Source organism: Echinops telfairi, unplaced genomic scaffold (assembly GCF_000313985.2).
Source record: "Echinops telfairi isolate 266 unplaced genomic scaffold, ASM31398v2 ScPeMD7_7469;HRSCAF=8507_0, whole genome shotgun sequence".
Classification (NCBI taxonomy): Eukaryota; Metazoa; Chordata; class Mammalia; order Afrosoricida; family Tenrecidae; genus Echinops; species Echinops telfairi.
The window spans coordinates 96,418,011-96,433,879 of record NW_022111372.1 but is presented as its reverse complement, the minus strand read 5'-3'; the positions used below and the strand labels follow the sequence as shown (position 1 = coordinate 96,433,879).

The window sequence follows — 15,869 nt, the reverse complement described above, 5'->3', positions numbered from 1 at the left end:
AAAGTCACCTGGTTAGTAAGTGATGATCAGGATTTGTACCTTAGGAGAGCCCTCTGATGCTCTGAGCTGGGTCTCTAACCTCACCCTTTACTTCCTTGGAGATGCAAATTAGTAGGGAGAATGGACTGACCAACTCTCCAACTGGGGGAATGGGGCGGGGACTCCGAGGGGAAACTGAGGCATTTAGTTGGGGGCATCTCCTAGAGAGGTGGGATTCGAGGTATTCTCATTCTGGACGTGGGCACTGCCTTTCGAGGCAAATGAAACGCTAGCCCTCCTTTGCCAGATGGTCTTTTCCAGGAAAATCTGTTTTGAGAGGCGTCTTATGTCTGGGACTCCATATTTAGCCTGGCTCCTCGCATGGGAGGATACACTCAGGCTGTCGCCCCTGGAGAGGTATTTGGGGGTGCTGCCAGACCTGGCTCCTCGCCACAGTGCCGGCAGAGGTGAGGCCCTCTTAGCTCAGTCAACCCTTGCCTGCGGGCTGGCCATTCCCTCCAAGTTGCTGCCTTGGTCTGCTCACAGGTGAACTCAGGCCTCTTCAGGTAGCAAGTCGCCGCAAGGCATTGCCTGCTTTGCGTCAGGGTGGATCCAGTGTCCAGCACAGGGCAGCCCAGAGCCCCAGCTTGCTGTGTGTTTGGGGACTGACCCAGAGGAGGAATGTCCTCTCTCCAGATTCCTGCCCCGGCCAGCCCAGCCCTGGCTGTTTCTCTCTGGCCTGTCTCCTTCCATTCCTTTCCTTCCCTCACTCGACAGTTGAAGTCCTGTCTACCCTGACTGTCTGGTGAACACCCATCCAGACACTCTCGATATTAAACCTCAGAGCCTTTTGACCAGAAATTACAGACGTGCAAACACTTCACCCTGCATTCTTCAGTGTGAGTTTTCTGAGACAAGGCGAATTTTCGGCAGAATGACAAGTCAGTATCATACCCAAGATGTTTAACATAAATACAATTTAACCTCATATACAGTCCTTATGCAAATGTCTCTGGTTGTCGCAGTAATGTCCCTTATAGATTAAGAGAAAAGCTTTTCCTTTGATCGAGGATTACACATGGCATGTAATTCACATGTCTCTTTAGTTTCTTTTCATCTTCTCTCCTTTTTGGAAGTCTTTTTAATACCGTCAGTTTTAAAGAGCTCAAGCCCTGCCTCCTGTCGAATGTCCTAAATTCTGGATCTGCCTGATGGCTTCCTCATGATTAGATTCAGGTTAAATACTTTGGAAGCAGATCACACATGATGTTGAGCATCTTGCTCCGTCTGGCATGTCAGGGCACCCACGGGCTCTCCAGTAGGTGGGCAGGGTCAGAGCACTTGGCTAAGGGTCTCCTTTGTTTTTATCCCTGTCTAGCCCCCTCTCTTCTTCCAGAAAGTTCCCCATCTGGTCATTCATGCACCCAGTCAACACAACTGACTGCCCCTCTATTTCAGATGAGGAGGACGGAGATCAAGCAGACATGGATGGGGCCTGCAGGAGGCTCACAACCTCAGGGGTGGGATGGGGAGAGGCACAACTTGGGGGCAGGTTCTGTCAGAGGGGTGCTAGGGGCCCAGAGAAAGTAGAGAGGGGCATAACTACGGGAGAGGGGGTGGGATGGGGCAAGACAGGGAGGTGACCCTCCTACCCCAACTGGTCTTATTCCCAAGGGCCCAGGGGTGGGGTGGGGGTGGGCACAACACTGATTTTTTTTCTTAAAAGTTTTATTGTGCATTAGAAGGGGGTTTACATTTCAGATCACTATGTCTGCTTTCAACAACCCAACTAGGCTTCAAACCTCCTGTCTGCTTGCCTGGTCCCTTCCCCTCTTTCTGTCCTTCTCCCCCTTGTATGACATTGTCTTCCCTGTCACCCAGGTTAGCACCTGTCCACCTTTCAGCCTACTGCTTTCCTTTCTCTCTCCTTCCTGGTAACCTGCAAAGTCTGTCTCTTTTGGTATGAAAAACCTTTCTCTGGATTTCCCCTTTTTATTCTTTCATATAGTGGTCTCGAACAAGTCTGTCCTTTAGTAATTGACTGACTTCACCAGCACAGTGTCCTTCAGCTCTGTCCCCATCACGAGGCGCCTCGCAATTGACAGGGTTTCAAAGAGGGGCATCCTAGAGCCACTTTGGGCACTGGAAGAGGCAGCCAGGGGAGGAGGGAGCAAGATTGGCAGGGCCAGTGTGCCTGGAACAAGATCAGTCAGGAGGCCATGACATGGTCCAGGCACCGGATGCCAGGAATTGGCTTCAGGGCTGGGGTGCACAGAGGGAAACACATAGCGGGGGCTCGGACCCTGGGAGTTGTGCAATGTGGAGGTCTATTAGGAACAGTGGGAGAAAGACGGGGCTCAGAAACCCACAGGGGCAGTCCTGCCCTGTCCTGTCGGGTCACTCTGAGTATGCCTCCACTCACTGTCAGTGAGAGAGAGTCTGGGACCAGCGCACGGTGGGAGGAGGGGGAAGGGAAGGGCGTGGAGTGTGGAAAGGCGAAGAAGGAAGAGCTGGGAAAATGGCTTGGGAAGGGTGGTGAATTCTATTTTGAATGTGTGAGGTCTGAGGTACTGTCCAGGTCATAGGAATGGATAGCCTGACTTTTATGGGGGGCAGCTGCCTCCGACCAACTCTTGGCCCTTGCTCCAATTCTCTCCTCTGCTGGTGCCTGAAAGCCCGCTGTCAGAGGAAGGGTCAGTCAGCGCAATTGTACGGTTAGAATATATGAGGATTTTGGTAAAGTCACAGAGAATAGGAAAGATAGGAGAGAGAATAAAATAAGGGAGTCAAACACATTTTCTGTGGGAGAGAAGAGAGTGAGCCTTTACTATCTAGGGACATTTGTAGTAGCCTAAGACATGCATATTCAGTAGTTACAGGCATCACAAGGTGGGTGGGATCTACCTTAAGGCCCCTGAGCTCACAGGTGAGGAAACCGAATACCTGCATTGGGGGAAGGTATGAGGGGGGCTGGGTGACATGGCGGGAAGAGAGCAAAAGGATCAGGTCTGCTTCCACAGGGAGACAGAATCAACCATGTGCTCCCTTTAAGGCAGCAGAGCTGTTCGGGGAGACTCTGTGGGAATGATAGTTAAAGCAGGATAGTGTACTTGGACTTTACCTCTAACTGACCAAAGTGGAGGCTTTCCTCCCGTGGGATACCAGCTTTCCGGATTCCCTCTGCAATAAGTCGGGGAATAGAGCCCTCGTCCTATTTCCCTCGGTCTCCGATTCCCGCAGCTCGCCCTCTCTGTTCCTTGCCATGTGGAGGAGTGGCCTTGGCTCTGCTCTTGTCTCAGATAAGCTTTCCACCATCCGGGGAGATGAGCTTCCTGAAAGATTTCTTTCTTGTAGATCCTCAACATCCTTACCTGATTTTACTTCTTTATACTGACATGAAAAAAAAACTTAAACCAATCCTGCAGTCGTCCAATCAACTGTGATTCACACTGACCCTGTAGGAGGGAGCTGCCCATGGGCTTCCCAGGCTGTACGGAATCAGACTGCCGCAGAGCGGCTGGTGGGTTCAAACCACGGACCTTTGGGTTAGCGGCCAAGTGCGTAGCCACTGTGTCACCAGGGTTCCTTTGGCAAAACCCTCGTTGTTGTTGGTGGTGGCGTCAAGTCGGTTCCAGCTCAGAACACCCCCATGTCCCGCAGCGCGTCCCGTGCCGTCTTCACAGCTGTTCTCATGGTGGAGCCCAGGGTTGTAGCCACGATGGTGTTAATTATCCTGCCAAGGGTCTGCCTCTTTATCGCTGCCCTCCGGTTTACCAAGCAGGACGGCTTTCTCCAGGGACTGCTCTTCTCCTGACCACATGTCCGGAGTATGTGAGCCTAAGTCTTGTCACCTTTGGCCCTCAAGAGCATTCCGGCTGGACTTTTCCAGGCTTATTGGTTCTTTCGGCAGTCCATGGTCCTTTCGTGTTCTTCCCCAGCACCGTCGTTCAAAGCCATCGATTCTTCTTGGATCTTCCTTATTCGGTGTCCAACTTTCACAGGCATGTGAGGCAATGGAGAATACCATGGCTTGGGGCAGGCACACCTTAATCCTCAAAGTGATCCTCTTGCTTTTCAACCTCTTAAAGGGATCTTGTGCAGCAGATCTACCCAATACAATGTGCCATTTGATCTCTTGACTGCTGCTTCCATGAGCATGGGCCGTGGCTGTAAGCCAGAAGAAAGCCTTGACAACAGCAATCTTTTCTCCATGTGTCATGATATTACCGACGGGTCTGGTGAGGACTTTGGTTTTCTGGACATTGGGTTGTCATCCACACCAAAGGCTGCTGTCCTGGCTCTTCCTCATCGGGTGCTTCCAGGCCTCCCCCCTTTCAGTAAGCGAGGTGTGTCACCTGCACATCACAGGTTGTTAATCAGCCTTCCTCCAACCCTGAGGCCATACGCTTCTTCCTATAATCCAGCTTCTCTGGTGATGGGCTCAGTTACAAAACCCTGACTACATTCACTTTTCTGCCTACCCCACGCCTGCACCTGGGCATCTAAATGGGTCTGTGAAAAACTACCACCTGACTAGTTTCACTCGAGGTTCAAAGCCGTGAACTTCTGGTCCATTTCTAGTGCCACCCAGCAGTCATACTAGGCCCCAAGTCCATTCTCTCCCCTCCAACACTAGATAGTTTTTGCGTACTCCTTCTAACCTCAGTCTCCCGCCCCGCCTCCTCTATCCTACCTCTCAGCTGACGGCCCAGCTTCCCACTGCTTTGAGAAAGTCAAAACAGTTGGAGGACTCCCTCAGACCTCCAGCACTAGATTCACCACCTTTCCACATCCGCGGCGCTGTGCCTTCCTCCTGCCACTGGACGGAGGGTCCTTACTCTTGTCTGAGGCCACTCTTCTACTTTCCTGTTAGATCCGTTCCCTCCGCCTCTCAGAGATATCGCTCCAGCAAGGGCCTCTCCTGCATCATCGAGTAAGTCCCCTCTCTACTGGATCATTCCATTGCTGATACTTTTCCATCTTAAGCTTCCTCTCTTGACCCCACTTCTCCTGCCATCTACCAACGCATTTCTCTCCTCTTTATAGCAAAACTCCCCAGAAAGATTGTCTAGACTCGTTGTCTCCATATCCTCTCCTTCCCCACTCTCTTGAATCCATTCTTTTTTTAAAAAAATAAATCGTTTTATTGGAGGCTCTGACAGCTCTTATAGCAATCCATACCTCAAGTGTGTCAAGCACATTTGTACGTGTGTTGCCATCATCATTTCCAAAGCATCTTTTTTCTACGTGAGCCCTCAGTCTCAGCTCCTCTCTGGAATCCATTCTGATTTGCCCCCCTCCACTCTAAGGAGACCTCTCTTCTCAAGGTACCGGTGACCTCCGTGTGGCTCCACCCAATGGCCAATTCTCAGTTCTCATCAGTAGCATCTGACACATCCTTTTTCTTGACAATACTCCTTCTAAAGTGGCAAGAGTGGCTGTTCCCGTGGGATTGTAATGTCACAAAACAAAATGTGCATACATTGTTGAGTGGAAAGCCAATTGCTCTGCAAACTTTCACCTAAATTACAATCAGATAAAAATAAAGCACCTTCTTGACTTGACTTCCAGGCACCCACTCCCCTCTTCAGTGGGCTGCTCCTTCTCTGTCGCCGAAGTTGGTTCTTCCCCCTCCTCCATCTCTTCACATGGGTGTGCCCGAGCGCCCAGTCTCTGAGCTGCAGCTCTTCTCCATTGACCTGGGCACCCGAGCTGGTCTCTTTCAGTTCTGTGGTTGGAAGTGCCAGGTATATACTGCCAGCCCCTCCCTTTATGTCTCAAGATTTGATTTCTCTTCGGAGCGCCAAGAGATTACGCAACCTCTCAACTTTCTTGTCTGTTAAGGACACCTCAGATCAACAGGTCCCAAGCCGAATTCCTGATCCCTCCACTGACCCCCTCCCCCTCATCTCCCCTCCTGAGGAAGGGCAATTTCAGCCTTCCAGTTGCTCAGCCCCCAAAGGTTGGTGGCATTCTTGACTTCCCCCTCCCGCTCTTTATCCCACCTAAGGCAGGAAGCTTGGACCAGTGCCCGGTCTGTCCCGTCGTCGTCGCCGTCGTCCTCGGTCTGGGAGAGCTGTGGAGTTTTCATGGGGGAGCAAGGGGGTGACCAGAGAAGACTCTGGGATTGTCCCCTTCACACCTGCTCATGGTGCTCTGTGCTGCTTTCCTCCCACAGCCCCATTGCTTGACCGGGGAGGACAGAGAGGGCAGAAAGGGGAGGGCTGCGGAAAGGAGCAAGTCAGAAAGACCTTGGAGGAGGGGTGGGGAGGAAAGCCACAGGCGAGGGGGGGAGGTGGAGAGGGAGAGGTGTGTTTTGGGGGTTGATGTCAGCGGGCAGAGGATCTGTGGCCCCGGAGAGTGTGGGCTATATGAAAGTTGGGGGAGAGGGAAAGAATGAAGTTTCTTGCTGCATCTCTCTTGAGATTGAACTGGACATGGGGGTGGGTGTTCAGAGACTGCATGGGCTCCCTGGGGTCAGCCCTCACCCAAGCATCATAGCTGAGGCAGGCCTGGTTGGGTACTTTGTGCTTGGTCAGTTCTGGCAGCCTGTGGCTCGGGGGTCATGTGTGGGCTCAGAAGAGCGATCCTCGGGGCTTCTTTGAAGGCCCAGGAAGGCAGAGCAGCAGCCAGTCGGGCTGTGAACTCTTAACCAAACCGCCCTGTGTGCTGTGTGCTTCTGGGTAACAGGGGAGTCAGCTGGGCGTAGAGTCACCAGCTGAAAAGATGATTTGGGGTTTGACGGGAGCCGTTGTGAATTTCATTAGTGTTGAGGGCGCTTGAAACTACATGCAGATGCATGCAAATGTAAGCAAATGAGGGGGTGGGGTGAGAGGCTAGCTGGGAGATGTCAAGCAATGACCTTTGTGGAGCTGGGCCCAGGGCCCTTGAGAGTCCCAGCAGGCTGTGGGGCACATGCAAATTGGATGCAGATGTGCGCCCTGCTCCGGGACCTTTGTTTGCACAGCCATGAGAAAGAAGAGGGGCCTTTTAGAACCCCCAGCCCAAGGGAAAGACTGTCCCCAGGGCCAAACTGAGAGGAGAAAGTGGCTTAGTGCTGGGAGTCACTGGAGCCCCAAATTGCATGGAGTTGGATCACTTTGGAGGGTGGGGGTGAAGGCATCCCGGCCATCCCCATCTGAGCACTTGGGACTCGAGTGAGGTGTGTGCCAGGTTTACTGGACCTAGGGAAGGCTGAGGAGCTCTGGATAGCAGGAAGGCCCTGACCTTCAAGTCCTTGGCTGACAGAGGCAGGAGGGGAGCATGGGGAGCTGTGGGACTGGGGACCCGGCTGAGGGCTCTCCCTGTGTCACCCCTGCTGCCCACACTCTCAGTGGCCCGGTAGGGCCCTGTGGAGCCCTGTAGAGCCCTGAGTGTGGGGCCCATTGGATCCGGGTCTGCATGCCAGCCCTGTTCCTGGATCTTGTTTAACTGTCCTTGTGTGTGCATGGATGTGCTCACGTGTGCGTGTGTGAGCATGTGGGTTTGAAGGTGGGCTAGAACTTGGGTGAGCAGTACAGCCAGTTAGAAGCAACAGAGGGGCTCAGGGTGGGTTTCCGAGGGCAGAGAATAGACTGAGAGTGACAGGTGTCCAGTTTTTCTTGCATGAGCAGTGTTAGGCACATCTAAAGGCAAGTGCAGGCGCGGAGGAGCATGGGTGGAGGGAGCACCATGCGGACTGTGGCTTGGGCAGAAGTTGCTGGTCTCCTTCAGGGGCCCTTTTGGAGCCAGATGTGGAGGATCACGTCCTTGGGGTGTGCAGGGGCGGTGTGTGTGTGGGAGAGGTTGGTTAGTGCTGTGGGAGGATCAGGGTCTTTGGGATCTGGGCTCCGGGAAGCCCTGACCAGGGCCCCGGGGATGGGATAGCCTTCCTCCCTCAAACACAGAGATTCGGGAGGAGGTGTGTGTCCCCTCTGCAGTCCTCAGGCTCCTTTCAGGCCATCTTCTTTGGGCGACATTTGACAGACATCTACTTGGCACCCACGGGGAGCAGACCCTGTGACCAGACAAACGCGGCCCAGACCCTCGAGGGGCTCTGTCTGAAGTCAGAGGTGGAAGGTCCTTGGGGATTTTCCAGCTTGGGGGTCATGCTCAAGGTCCGTCGAAGGACTGGTTTACCGCCACTGAGCTGATTCTGACTCACAGCGATCCTATAGGTTGGGGTAGAACTGCCCCTGTGGCTTTTCGAGACTAACATTTATGGAAGTAGAAAACGGTATCTTTCTTTCATGGAGCATCTGGTAGATTTGAACTGCTGACTTTGTGGTTAGCAACCCAACACGTAGTCCACTATGCTATCATGTATGTGAGCCTGTCTGGGGCGCTGTCCACAGATCTTAAGCTTCTCAGAGAGGTCCAAGACCTGGCAATGGTTAGAGCTCTGAAGCATGCTGGGAAATGAGGCTGGGGCTTTATGGGCGCCAGGCTTCCAGCACATTGAAGGCGAAGTCTGGGTGTCCTGCTCCCCAGCTTCTGCCTTCGCCCTGCTGTTCTAGGACAGGCTTCTCTGGCCCCACTACCTCCCTAGACATCCCAGCCGCTCGTCAATTCTGCTGTCCTAGAGCTCTGCCTCTTGGGCCCCGTTTCCACCAGGTGGGCCCAGATTCCCCACACCAGCCACATGACGTCACTGTGCGGCTGTGGTCAATATGGAGGCTTGTCTCCCCTTTCAGACCAACCGGAAGCGCTGCCTCATGTCTTCCCTGCTCCCAGCTACACCCAAAGAGAAGGGCTTTGACGTGGGGCCCCTCTTCTCTGACCCTTTCCTCAACCCTTTCCTCAGCTGCTCTCGGGATGACCTCAGGACCAACTTCTCTTGGCTCCATGACTCCTAGCTACCTACCGGTGAAATAGGTGATGGATGGAGTAGAGCAGGGCTCTTCAACCCCCCTTGACACCCAGAGTGGCTGCCTCAGGTGTGTATGTGTGTTATGTGTGCGTGTGTGTATGCATGTGTGTGCATGCATGTGTGTATGTGTCCCATGTGTGCGTGCCCACAAGTGCCCTCTGTCTTACAGAGCATGGCAGCCTCTGTGATCCTGCCCTTGTTCTCAGACTCAGACCCTTGAATGGAAAGGAGGGTAATAGATTACCACTAAGACGGCCCAGCATCATGCTAGGGAGAATCTCAGCCTTGCCACCCTCCAGCGGTGTGACCCAGGGCATGGGCCTCAGCCTCTCTGCCTCCTCGTTGGTACCATGAAGATGATGGCAATCCCTAGGTCATTCACCCACTGAATATTAAGAAGTGCCATGGTGTGCCGGGCACTGTGCTTGCTGCGGGGAAGGCAGCATGGGTGAGACAGATCGCGTCAAGCACCCCAGTTGGGGGGGATGGCAGTGGGTGGATGGACAGCTAGAGGGTGGACAGGAAGAAGGTGGCTCTGGTCTGCTCCGTGCTCAGATGGCCTAGTGGGAGAGTGTGATGGAGAGTGGCGGGGAGTCAGAGGGCCTGTGTGGGGTTGAGCCCTGACCGACAGGGAGACCTTCATGGAAGGATCTGTGGGAAGGGCATTCTAGATCAAGGGACCAGCTGGAGCAAAGGCCCTGAGGTGGAATGAGCTCAGGGAGCAGAAAGAACGCCAGCGTGGCTGGCCAGGTGGAGGAGGGGAGAGATCAGCTCAGGCTGGGCCATTTTTTTAAGGCCATTCTGGGGAGACTGGATTCTATTCTCAGGGCAGTGGGAGCTGCTGGAGGGGTAGCAGTGAGGAGGGGTGTGATGTAAGACGTGTTTTCACAGCTGACTCCTGATACCGGGAGAGCGGTGCCGGCACCGGGCTCTCTCTGAGGGGCTGAGACCCACTCAGGCCTGGCTGAGCTGGCCGCCCCCCAGCACTGCTTCCCCTATCTCAGCTGGTGGGATGTGGGAGGTCGCCCAAGGGTAGTGGGTGGTGGGAGCCCCTGCCTAGCGTGGGGGCCTGGCTCAGGCCTGGAGGAACTGTGGGGGTTCTTGGGCACCACCAGCTAGTCATTTTCAGACATCTGATTGGGATGGATGCCCAGTGGCCCAGCTGCACACCTCCCTCCCTGGGCTTGCCACCAGGACTTGGGGGTGGGAGGTGGGGGTGTGTGTGGGCCATCCCTGTGCTTGAGGATTTGTGTGCTGAACTTGTGGGAGGGTCTGGCGCGGTGCCTGGAGGCTCATCCTGCCCCTTCAGCTCATGTAGTGAGCAGGGCGGGGTGGGGGTGGGGCTGCTCTCGGGATGACCTCAGGACCAACTTCTCTTGGCTCCATGACTCCTAGCTACCTACTGGTGAAATAGGTGATGGATGGAGTAGAGCAGGGCTGCCTTCCGCCTCCACCTTTGTCATGAGCTTGTTCTTCCCGGACCTCGGTTCTCCCCCAGCCTGGGACAACACAGCGAAGGTGGTTGTCCATTCCCTACATGGACTCAGGAAGGCTGGGGACAGGGCGCTGGTGGTGAGTTCTGGGACACAGGTGGCTTCAGAGGGAAGACTCCGGGGTGGTGTGTCACACCTCTGCCTCTAGGTCTCCCCTGGAAGCACCCCTCCTCTGGGTCAGCCACACAGGGGGGTCTTGGCTCAGCTATTCCTGGGCTTGGCTGGCCCTCAGCCCAGGCAGAGACTAGGGACACTCCCTCCTAGAGTGGAGTTCAATGCTACCCCTTGTCTACCCACCCCTGCCTGGCTTGGTTCACCCCCAGATGCTCAGGACACGGCCGGGTGCCCGGTGTTGGCAGACCCTCCATCCTGTTCCCTGGCACAGGAGGGGGTGGTGGGGCAGGTAGTGCTGGTGCCAGCCCCGGGCAGCTGCTGGGACTTGGAAGGTGGCTTAGGGTCTCCAGAGAGGTCCTTGGTTGGTCCTGGCCCTGGCTTTGGGGCTTGTGTTGCCTGACCATCAAGTGAAACCACTTAGACTCTCCAATCCCATATAGCATACTACCCAAGAGGGTGGCACCCCACTAGGCCAGGCTCAGCCCTGAAGCGCCCTGGTGGACTTGCGTTTGAACCCCGTGCTCCAGATCCAGTGAAATGCTCAGCCAGGCCCCTGGGTGACCAAGTAGGCCAGAGGACTAGAACCCAGGCCAGGAGCCAACAGCCCCCCCCCCCCCCTTTCCAACTGCTCCTCCTCCCCTCAAGGAGCTTCCGTTGAAGAGGTCACCTCTAGCCCGCCCTCTTCTGAGAACACAACCGGAGGGAATGGATTGAAATAGCAGCCACAGCAGCAGCAGGGATTTAGGGCAGACCAGAAAGCAGCCCTCCCTCAGAGCCGAGCCCCTAGGCTCTCCTGTGTCCCAGGAATGGGGCCGGAGAGTCTAGAGCCTGGCTTTGCAGATAAAACAAACAAACAAAACAAAACAACATCTGTGGAAGCTTGTTTGTTTGAGCAAAATTTTCCCCTGATGCAGTATTTCAGACTCTAGAATGGAAGGTCCCAGGCGCATGGACTGGGACCTCAGGCCCCTGCCTCTCCTGTTGTTTCCCATTTCATTAAAAACCTGAGGTTAGAGGAATGTTAACTAACCCTCTGAATCTTAAACAAACAACAAAAAGCCAATGCACTGCCTCGGAGTGGATTCCAATTCATAGCAGCCACCCGACAGGACAGGGTAGAGCCATCTACCCCGTGGGTCTCTCCCTGAGATGGCTACTCTCTATGGGAATCAAAGACCTCGTCCTTTTTTGTGCAATGACTGGTAGTGTTGAACTGCAGTTAGCAGGCTGAGGCATGACCACCAGGGCTTCCCTAAATGACCCCCAAATCAGCAAAGAAGGCGGCTCCCTTCCTTCTCCTTGGCTCATCTTCTGGAAGTGGAAAGTTCTTCCTGCAGTCTGAGTCAATGTGTCCCAAACCTCCTGGGGCATTAAAGGAACAGGAGGTTTCCAGATCCCCTCCCTGTAGACTCTGGTTCAGGAGGTCTGGCGTATGATCTAGTAATCTGTATTGTAACAAGCGTCCCCTCCCCCCCAACACTTTATGGCTAGGACAGTGCAGGAAACACGGGTGGACTTCCTTAACCCCTCAGCTGCTGGAGCTGCTCCTGCTGAAGTGGCCCAGGGAGGCTGACTAGACCCTCCCCTCTAGATTCACCGGACCCTCTAGGAGCCACTCTCTTTCTCCAGCGATTCAGAGGAGGGTGGCAGTATTGGAGGCAGCTGAGGCCCAAAGAGAGGAGGAAGGAAGTAGCTTGGCCAGAATGGGGAGAAGTCCCCAGACGCCCACAGCTCTGTAGGACCAGGGGAGTTTGGCTTGTTGGTCTGAGGGTGTGCAAACAGTCTAGACGGAGAGGGATAGAGTGGGGATGATGGGAGATCCCCCAGCCCATTCCATTCCCCGCCCCTCCCCAATCAGAGACTGGGTGGGGCAGGAAGCTTCTAGGGCGTGGAGCCGCACCCTTCCATTCAGCGAGGGTAGGTAGTGGAGATGGCAGGGGAACTGGGTCTCCTTCGTGTACCCAGTGACCCAGGCCCAAACTAGGTAGTGAGGAGTGGGCCTGGCCTGGGCAGGGCAGTGAGGAGGCCTGACCTGGCCACACTGCCCTTCCAGCGCTCTCCCCAGAGTGCCCCAGGGAAGCCTACTCCACAGCACCTCCGCCAGTCTGGGTGAACTGCTGGGACCAAAGGGTGGAGGGGGCCTTAAGCTCCTCCTCCCTCCCTTTCTTCCTCCCTCCTCGAATGCCCAGCCTCTGGGGGCTGTGGCCTCAGCGAGGATCCCTCGTGGCCGTGCACCTGCCCAGCACCCTGGACAGCGCCGCACGCGGGGTCCTCCCAGTAGCCTGCTTGGTCGCCTCCTTCTAGCTTTCTTTTCTTTGTTTACTTCTCTCTAAATCTCCGCTCCTCCAAAGGCAGCCCCCTCCCCCAGATCCCTCCATAACCACCAAGATTCAGTCACCTTTGCCTCCGGGATCCAGCCTTCGAGAACACAGAGGGCTGGTTGCTGGCATTCTGCATTTTGTCTCCATCACTCACGATGGTAAAGGGAGGGAGAGCGGGCGCGCACCTGGCCCTTCCTTCGCCAGTTCTTCCTAGCCTGGGTCTCCCTCAGAGAGGGCTTGGAGAACGCTGAAGGGTACTTACTGGCACTGGGGCCCACAGCACGTGGCGAGGGGTCTGCGGAGAGGTGAGTAGAGGGGCCTGGGCGAGGCAAGGACACGATGCCTGCCTAGATCCAGCCTCCAGCCAGATGGGTCCTGAGGTCATCTTGGCCACTGTCCTTGCCTGTAGCCAGGCTGGCCTGGAGCTGGCTCCTCTGGGCTTTAGGCTCCACTGCCATGTCCTGTGTGACCTACCTACCCTTCATCTCTCCCTCTGCTGCCAGTTTCTGCAGAGTGCCAGGAGCAGCCCGGACGGACGGTGTGGAAACGTGGCTGGCATGGATGAAGAGACGCTGCCCCCTGCCCTGGCCGGGGGCAGTGCTGCTCTCCCCGACCCCAGCCTGGAGCTGGAGGGCACGGGAGGTCTAGAGGTCCAGAACGGGCTGGCAGCGCACAACCCGGAGCAAGAGATGAGGAGCGTGCTGGTGGACCCCGAGGAGCCTGCGAAGGGCCCAGACGTGGCCCGCCATGGCCTCAGCCTGGGCCTGTCTCTCACCAATGGCCTAGCCCTGGGCGCCGAGGCAAACATGCTGGAAGATTCTGGGGAGTCCGAGCCCTGGGGGGCTGGGGAGCTGCCAGAGGGGGACAGTGCTTCCAGGGGTGTCTGCCCTAACACTGAAGACTCTCAGCTCGGGTAAGTGGGTGTCTCAGGATGGGGGTCACCACTTTGGGCTGCTCCATTGCTTGTGTGGCCAGGATTAGCCACTAATCCTCTCTGGGTCTGGATTTTCTTTTAACCGTGAACTGAGGGAGGGTTCTTGACTTTCTCATAAATGTAAACAATGTGACCTGCATGCCGCTGTTTGGTCCGGCTCTTGGGTGTTTTGTGAGGATGGAGGCTCGAGAGGCCTTCCTTAGCCGTGGGCCTGCCCAGCCCTGCCCATGAACAGTTGTCATCACGGGCTGTTTCCCTGTAGGGTGGGAGGGCCAAGCACCCCCATCTCTGGCTGGGTTTAGAGTGTCATGTCCCTTTAAAAATGCCTTTATGTGCAAGGTTACCGGGTCCATCTCTCTGCTGGGACTCTCCCACATTCTACAAATTACCCTGAATAGGTTCTGTGGGCGAATCCATCTCAGCTACCCCTTACCTGAGAGTACCGCTGGGAAGTCCTACCAGGCAGGCATCTCTCTTCTACCCCACTTGCTGGAGTTAGACCCCACTTCTATTATCCTCATTACAGAGTCATGAGTTCAGGGGCCTTGGGGACAACAGGTGGATAAGGGAGGTGGAGTTGGGGCAGGGGAGTATCTAGAAGACCCCAGGAGCTGAGAAGAGAAACTCTACAGGGGTCTTGGTAGATACAGATGGAGATCCTGGCCTGAACAAGCAAGTGTGCAACATGAGTGTGAGTGTGTGCATGGGGCCATGTCGCTGGCCTGTGCCTTTGCAGGTACACGTGTGGGTCTCTACGCAGGTGTGTAGGATGTGTGTGCCTAGGCGTGGGCAGGAATGTGGGTAGATGGGGCAGGTGGCTATGTACCCTGGGTGCGCTGTGGCCATTACAAAGTTTCCCTCCAGGCAGGCCTAAGCTTTGACTAGAGTGGGGTGGCCTCTTGGAGCATACCCTTAGTATTTAGGTGTCATGGTTATGGGATGGCTATAGGTGGGTGCCAGTGGAAGTTTAGGGACTGGACTAATGTTCAGGGAACTTCTCAGGCTGCCCAGGTGCATGAGGAGGTGGGGGTGGGAATACTGCTCACGCCTCTGACAATGGGCCCAGAACCTCTGAGGACCCGGCTCTGTTCAGAGGCTGCTAATACCCAGCGCTGGCCTGCCTGAGAGACTTCTACTGGATGGATTTGGGGTGTCTGCACACAGAGGAGCCACCTTTCCCTTTGCTCCTCTCTTCCTACAGGTAGGTCATTCAGGCCCCTGGCAGCCTGCTCCCCACTGTAGTGTCCTGAGGAGGGGCCTCATGAGGCTCAGCTAGGGGGTGGGGGTGGGGTTCCTAGGCCCAGGGCCAAGGGCGTATCTGTGAGGCAGAAGCATTTCCCAGATCCTGAGGACCATTGGAATCTCTTCTAGGTATCAGGGGCCGGGGAGGGGGCCAGGGTGCAGCTAGAGCCCCTGGGAGAGGCTTCCTGCAAAGGCTGGGTTTCCTCTGTCTAGAACGGACTCCGGGTGCTTCTTCCCTTGTGGCCGTCTCTTCTTTTGCCGGCCCCAGGTTTGCGCCTCACTTTCTCTCTGTTCATTTCTTTCTTTTGTTTGAAGCGATCTTGTGTATCACAAAAGAATCCAAGTCCTTTCCAATTTTACTCCACCCCCCCTTTTTATAGCCACACAGACCCGTGTTCAATCAGAGGGGGAAGGAATCAGGAGGGTTTATTAAGGCTGTGACCCTCCTCTCTGTCTTAAAACCAACCAACCATGATCTGTCTCTCTGTTGACTTATTTCCTCACACCCACGGACACGGGGCCCGTGTAGTTGCACGGCCCATCTCATCAAATTGAATCAGTACATTAGTGTCCCGTGACCCCCTCGTACATGCGATTCTTTGCTGTTCTCCCCCCCCCACCCCCACTTTCCCAACCTCTGGCCTGCTCTTTCCCTCTTTGCCACCCCATCTGGCCTGCTTTGTCTTTAGTGTTATCCTTCGGTGTAAAAACGATTTTTCTTTCTTTCTTTTACTCTATCATCATGGTGTCCTGAGACGTTTATTTTTATAAGATTGATTAACTTTGCTGAGCATCATGTCCTCTAATTTTGTCCATGTCTTAAGGTGTGTCACTGACTTGTTTTTTTTAAAGATACATAATATGTAAAGATACATATTATGTAAAGATACATAATACATAGAATGTTGTCTGAATGTATCTGAGTTTGTAGATCCATG

General features: G+C 54.9%; 1 protein-coding gene across 2 annotated transcripts in view; it reads left to right on the top strand.

The window, feature by feature from the left end:
- The window catches only part of PSD2 (pleckstrin and Sec7 domain containing 2), a 54,160-nt gene that overhangs the window by 1,855 nt on the left and 36,436 nt on the right, over positions 1 to 15,869 (top strand). For both annotated transcript variants that reach the window (XM_045284660.1, XM_045284661.1), the window contains exon 2: positions 13,259 to 13,668. In XM_045284660.1, the coding sequence (XP_045140595.1) occupies positions 13,313 to 13,668 (356 nt within the window). In that variant the 5' untranslated portion in view covers positions 13,259 to 13,312. The remainder of the gene's footprint in view (positions 1 to 13,258; positions 13,669 to 15,869) is intronic.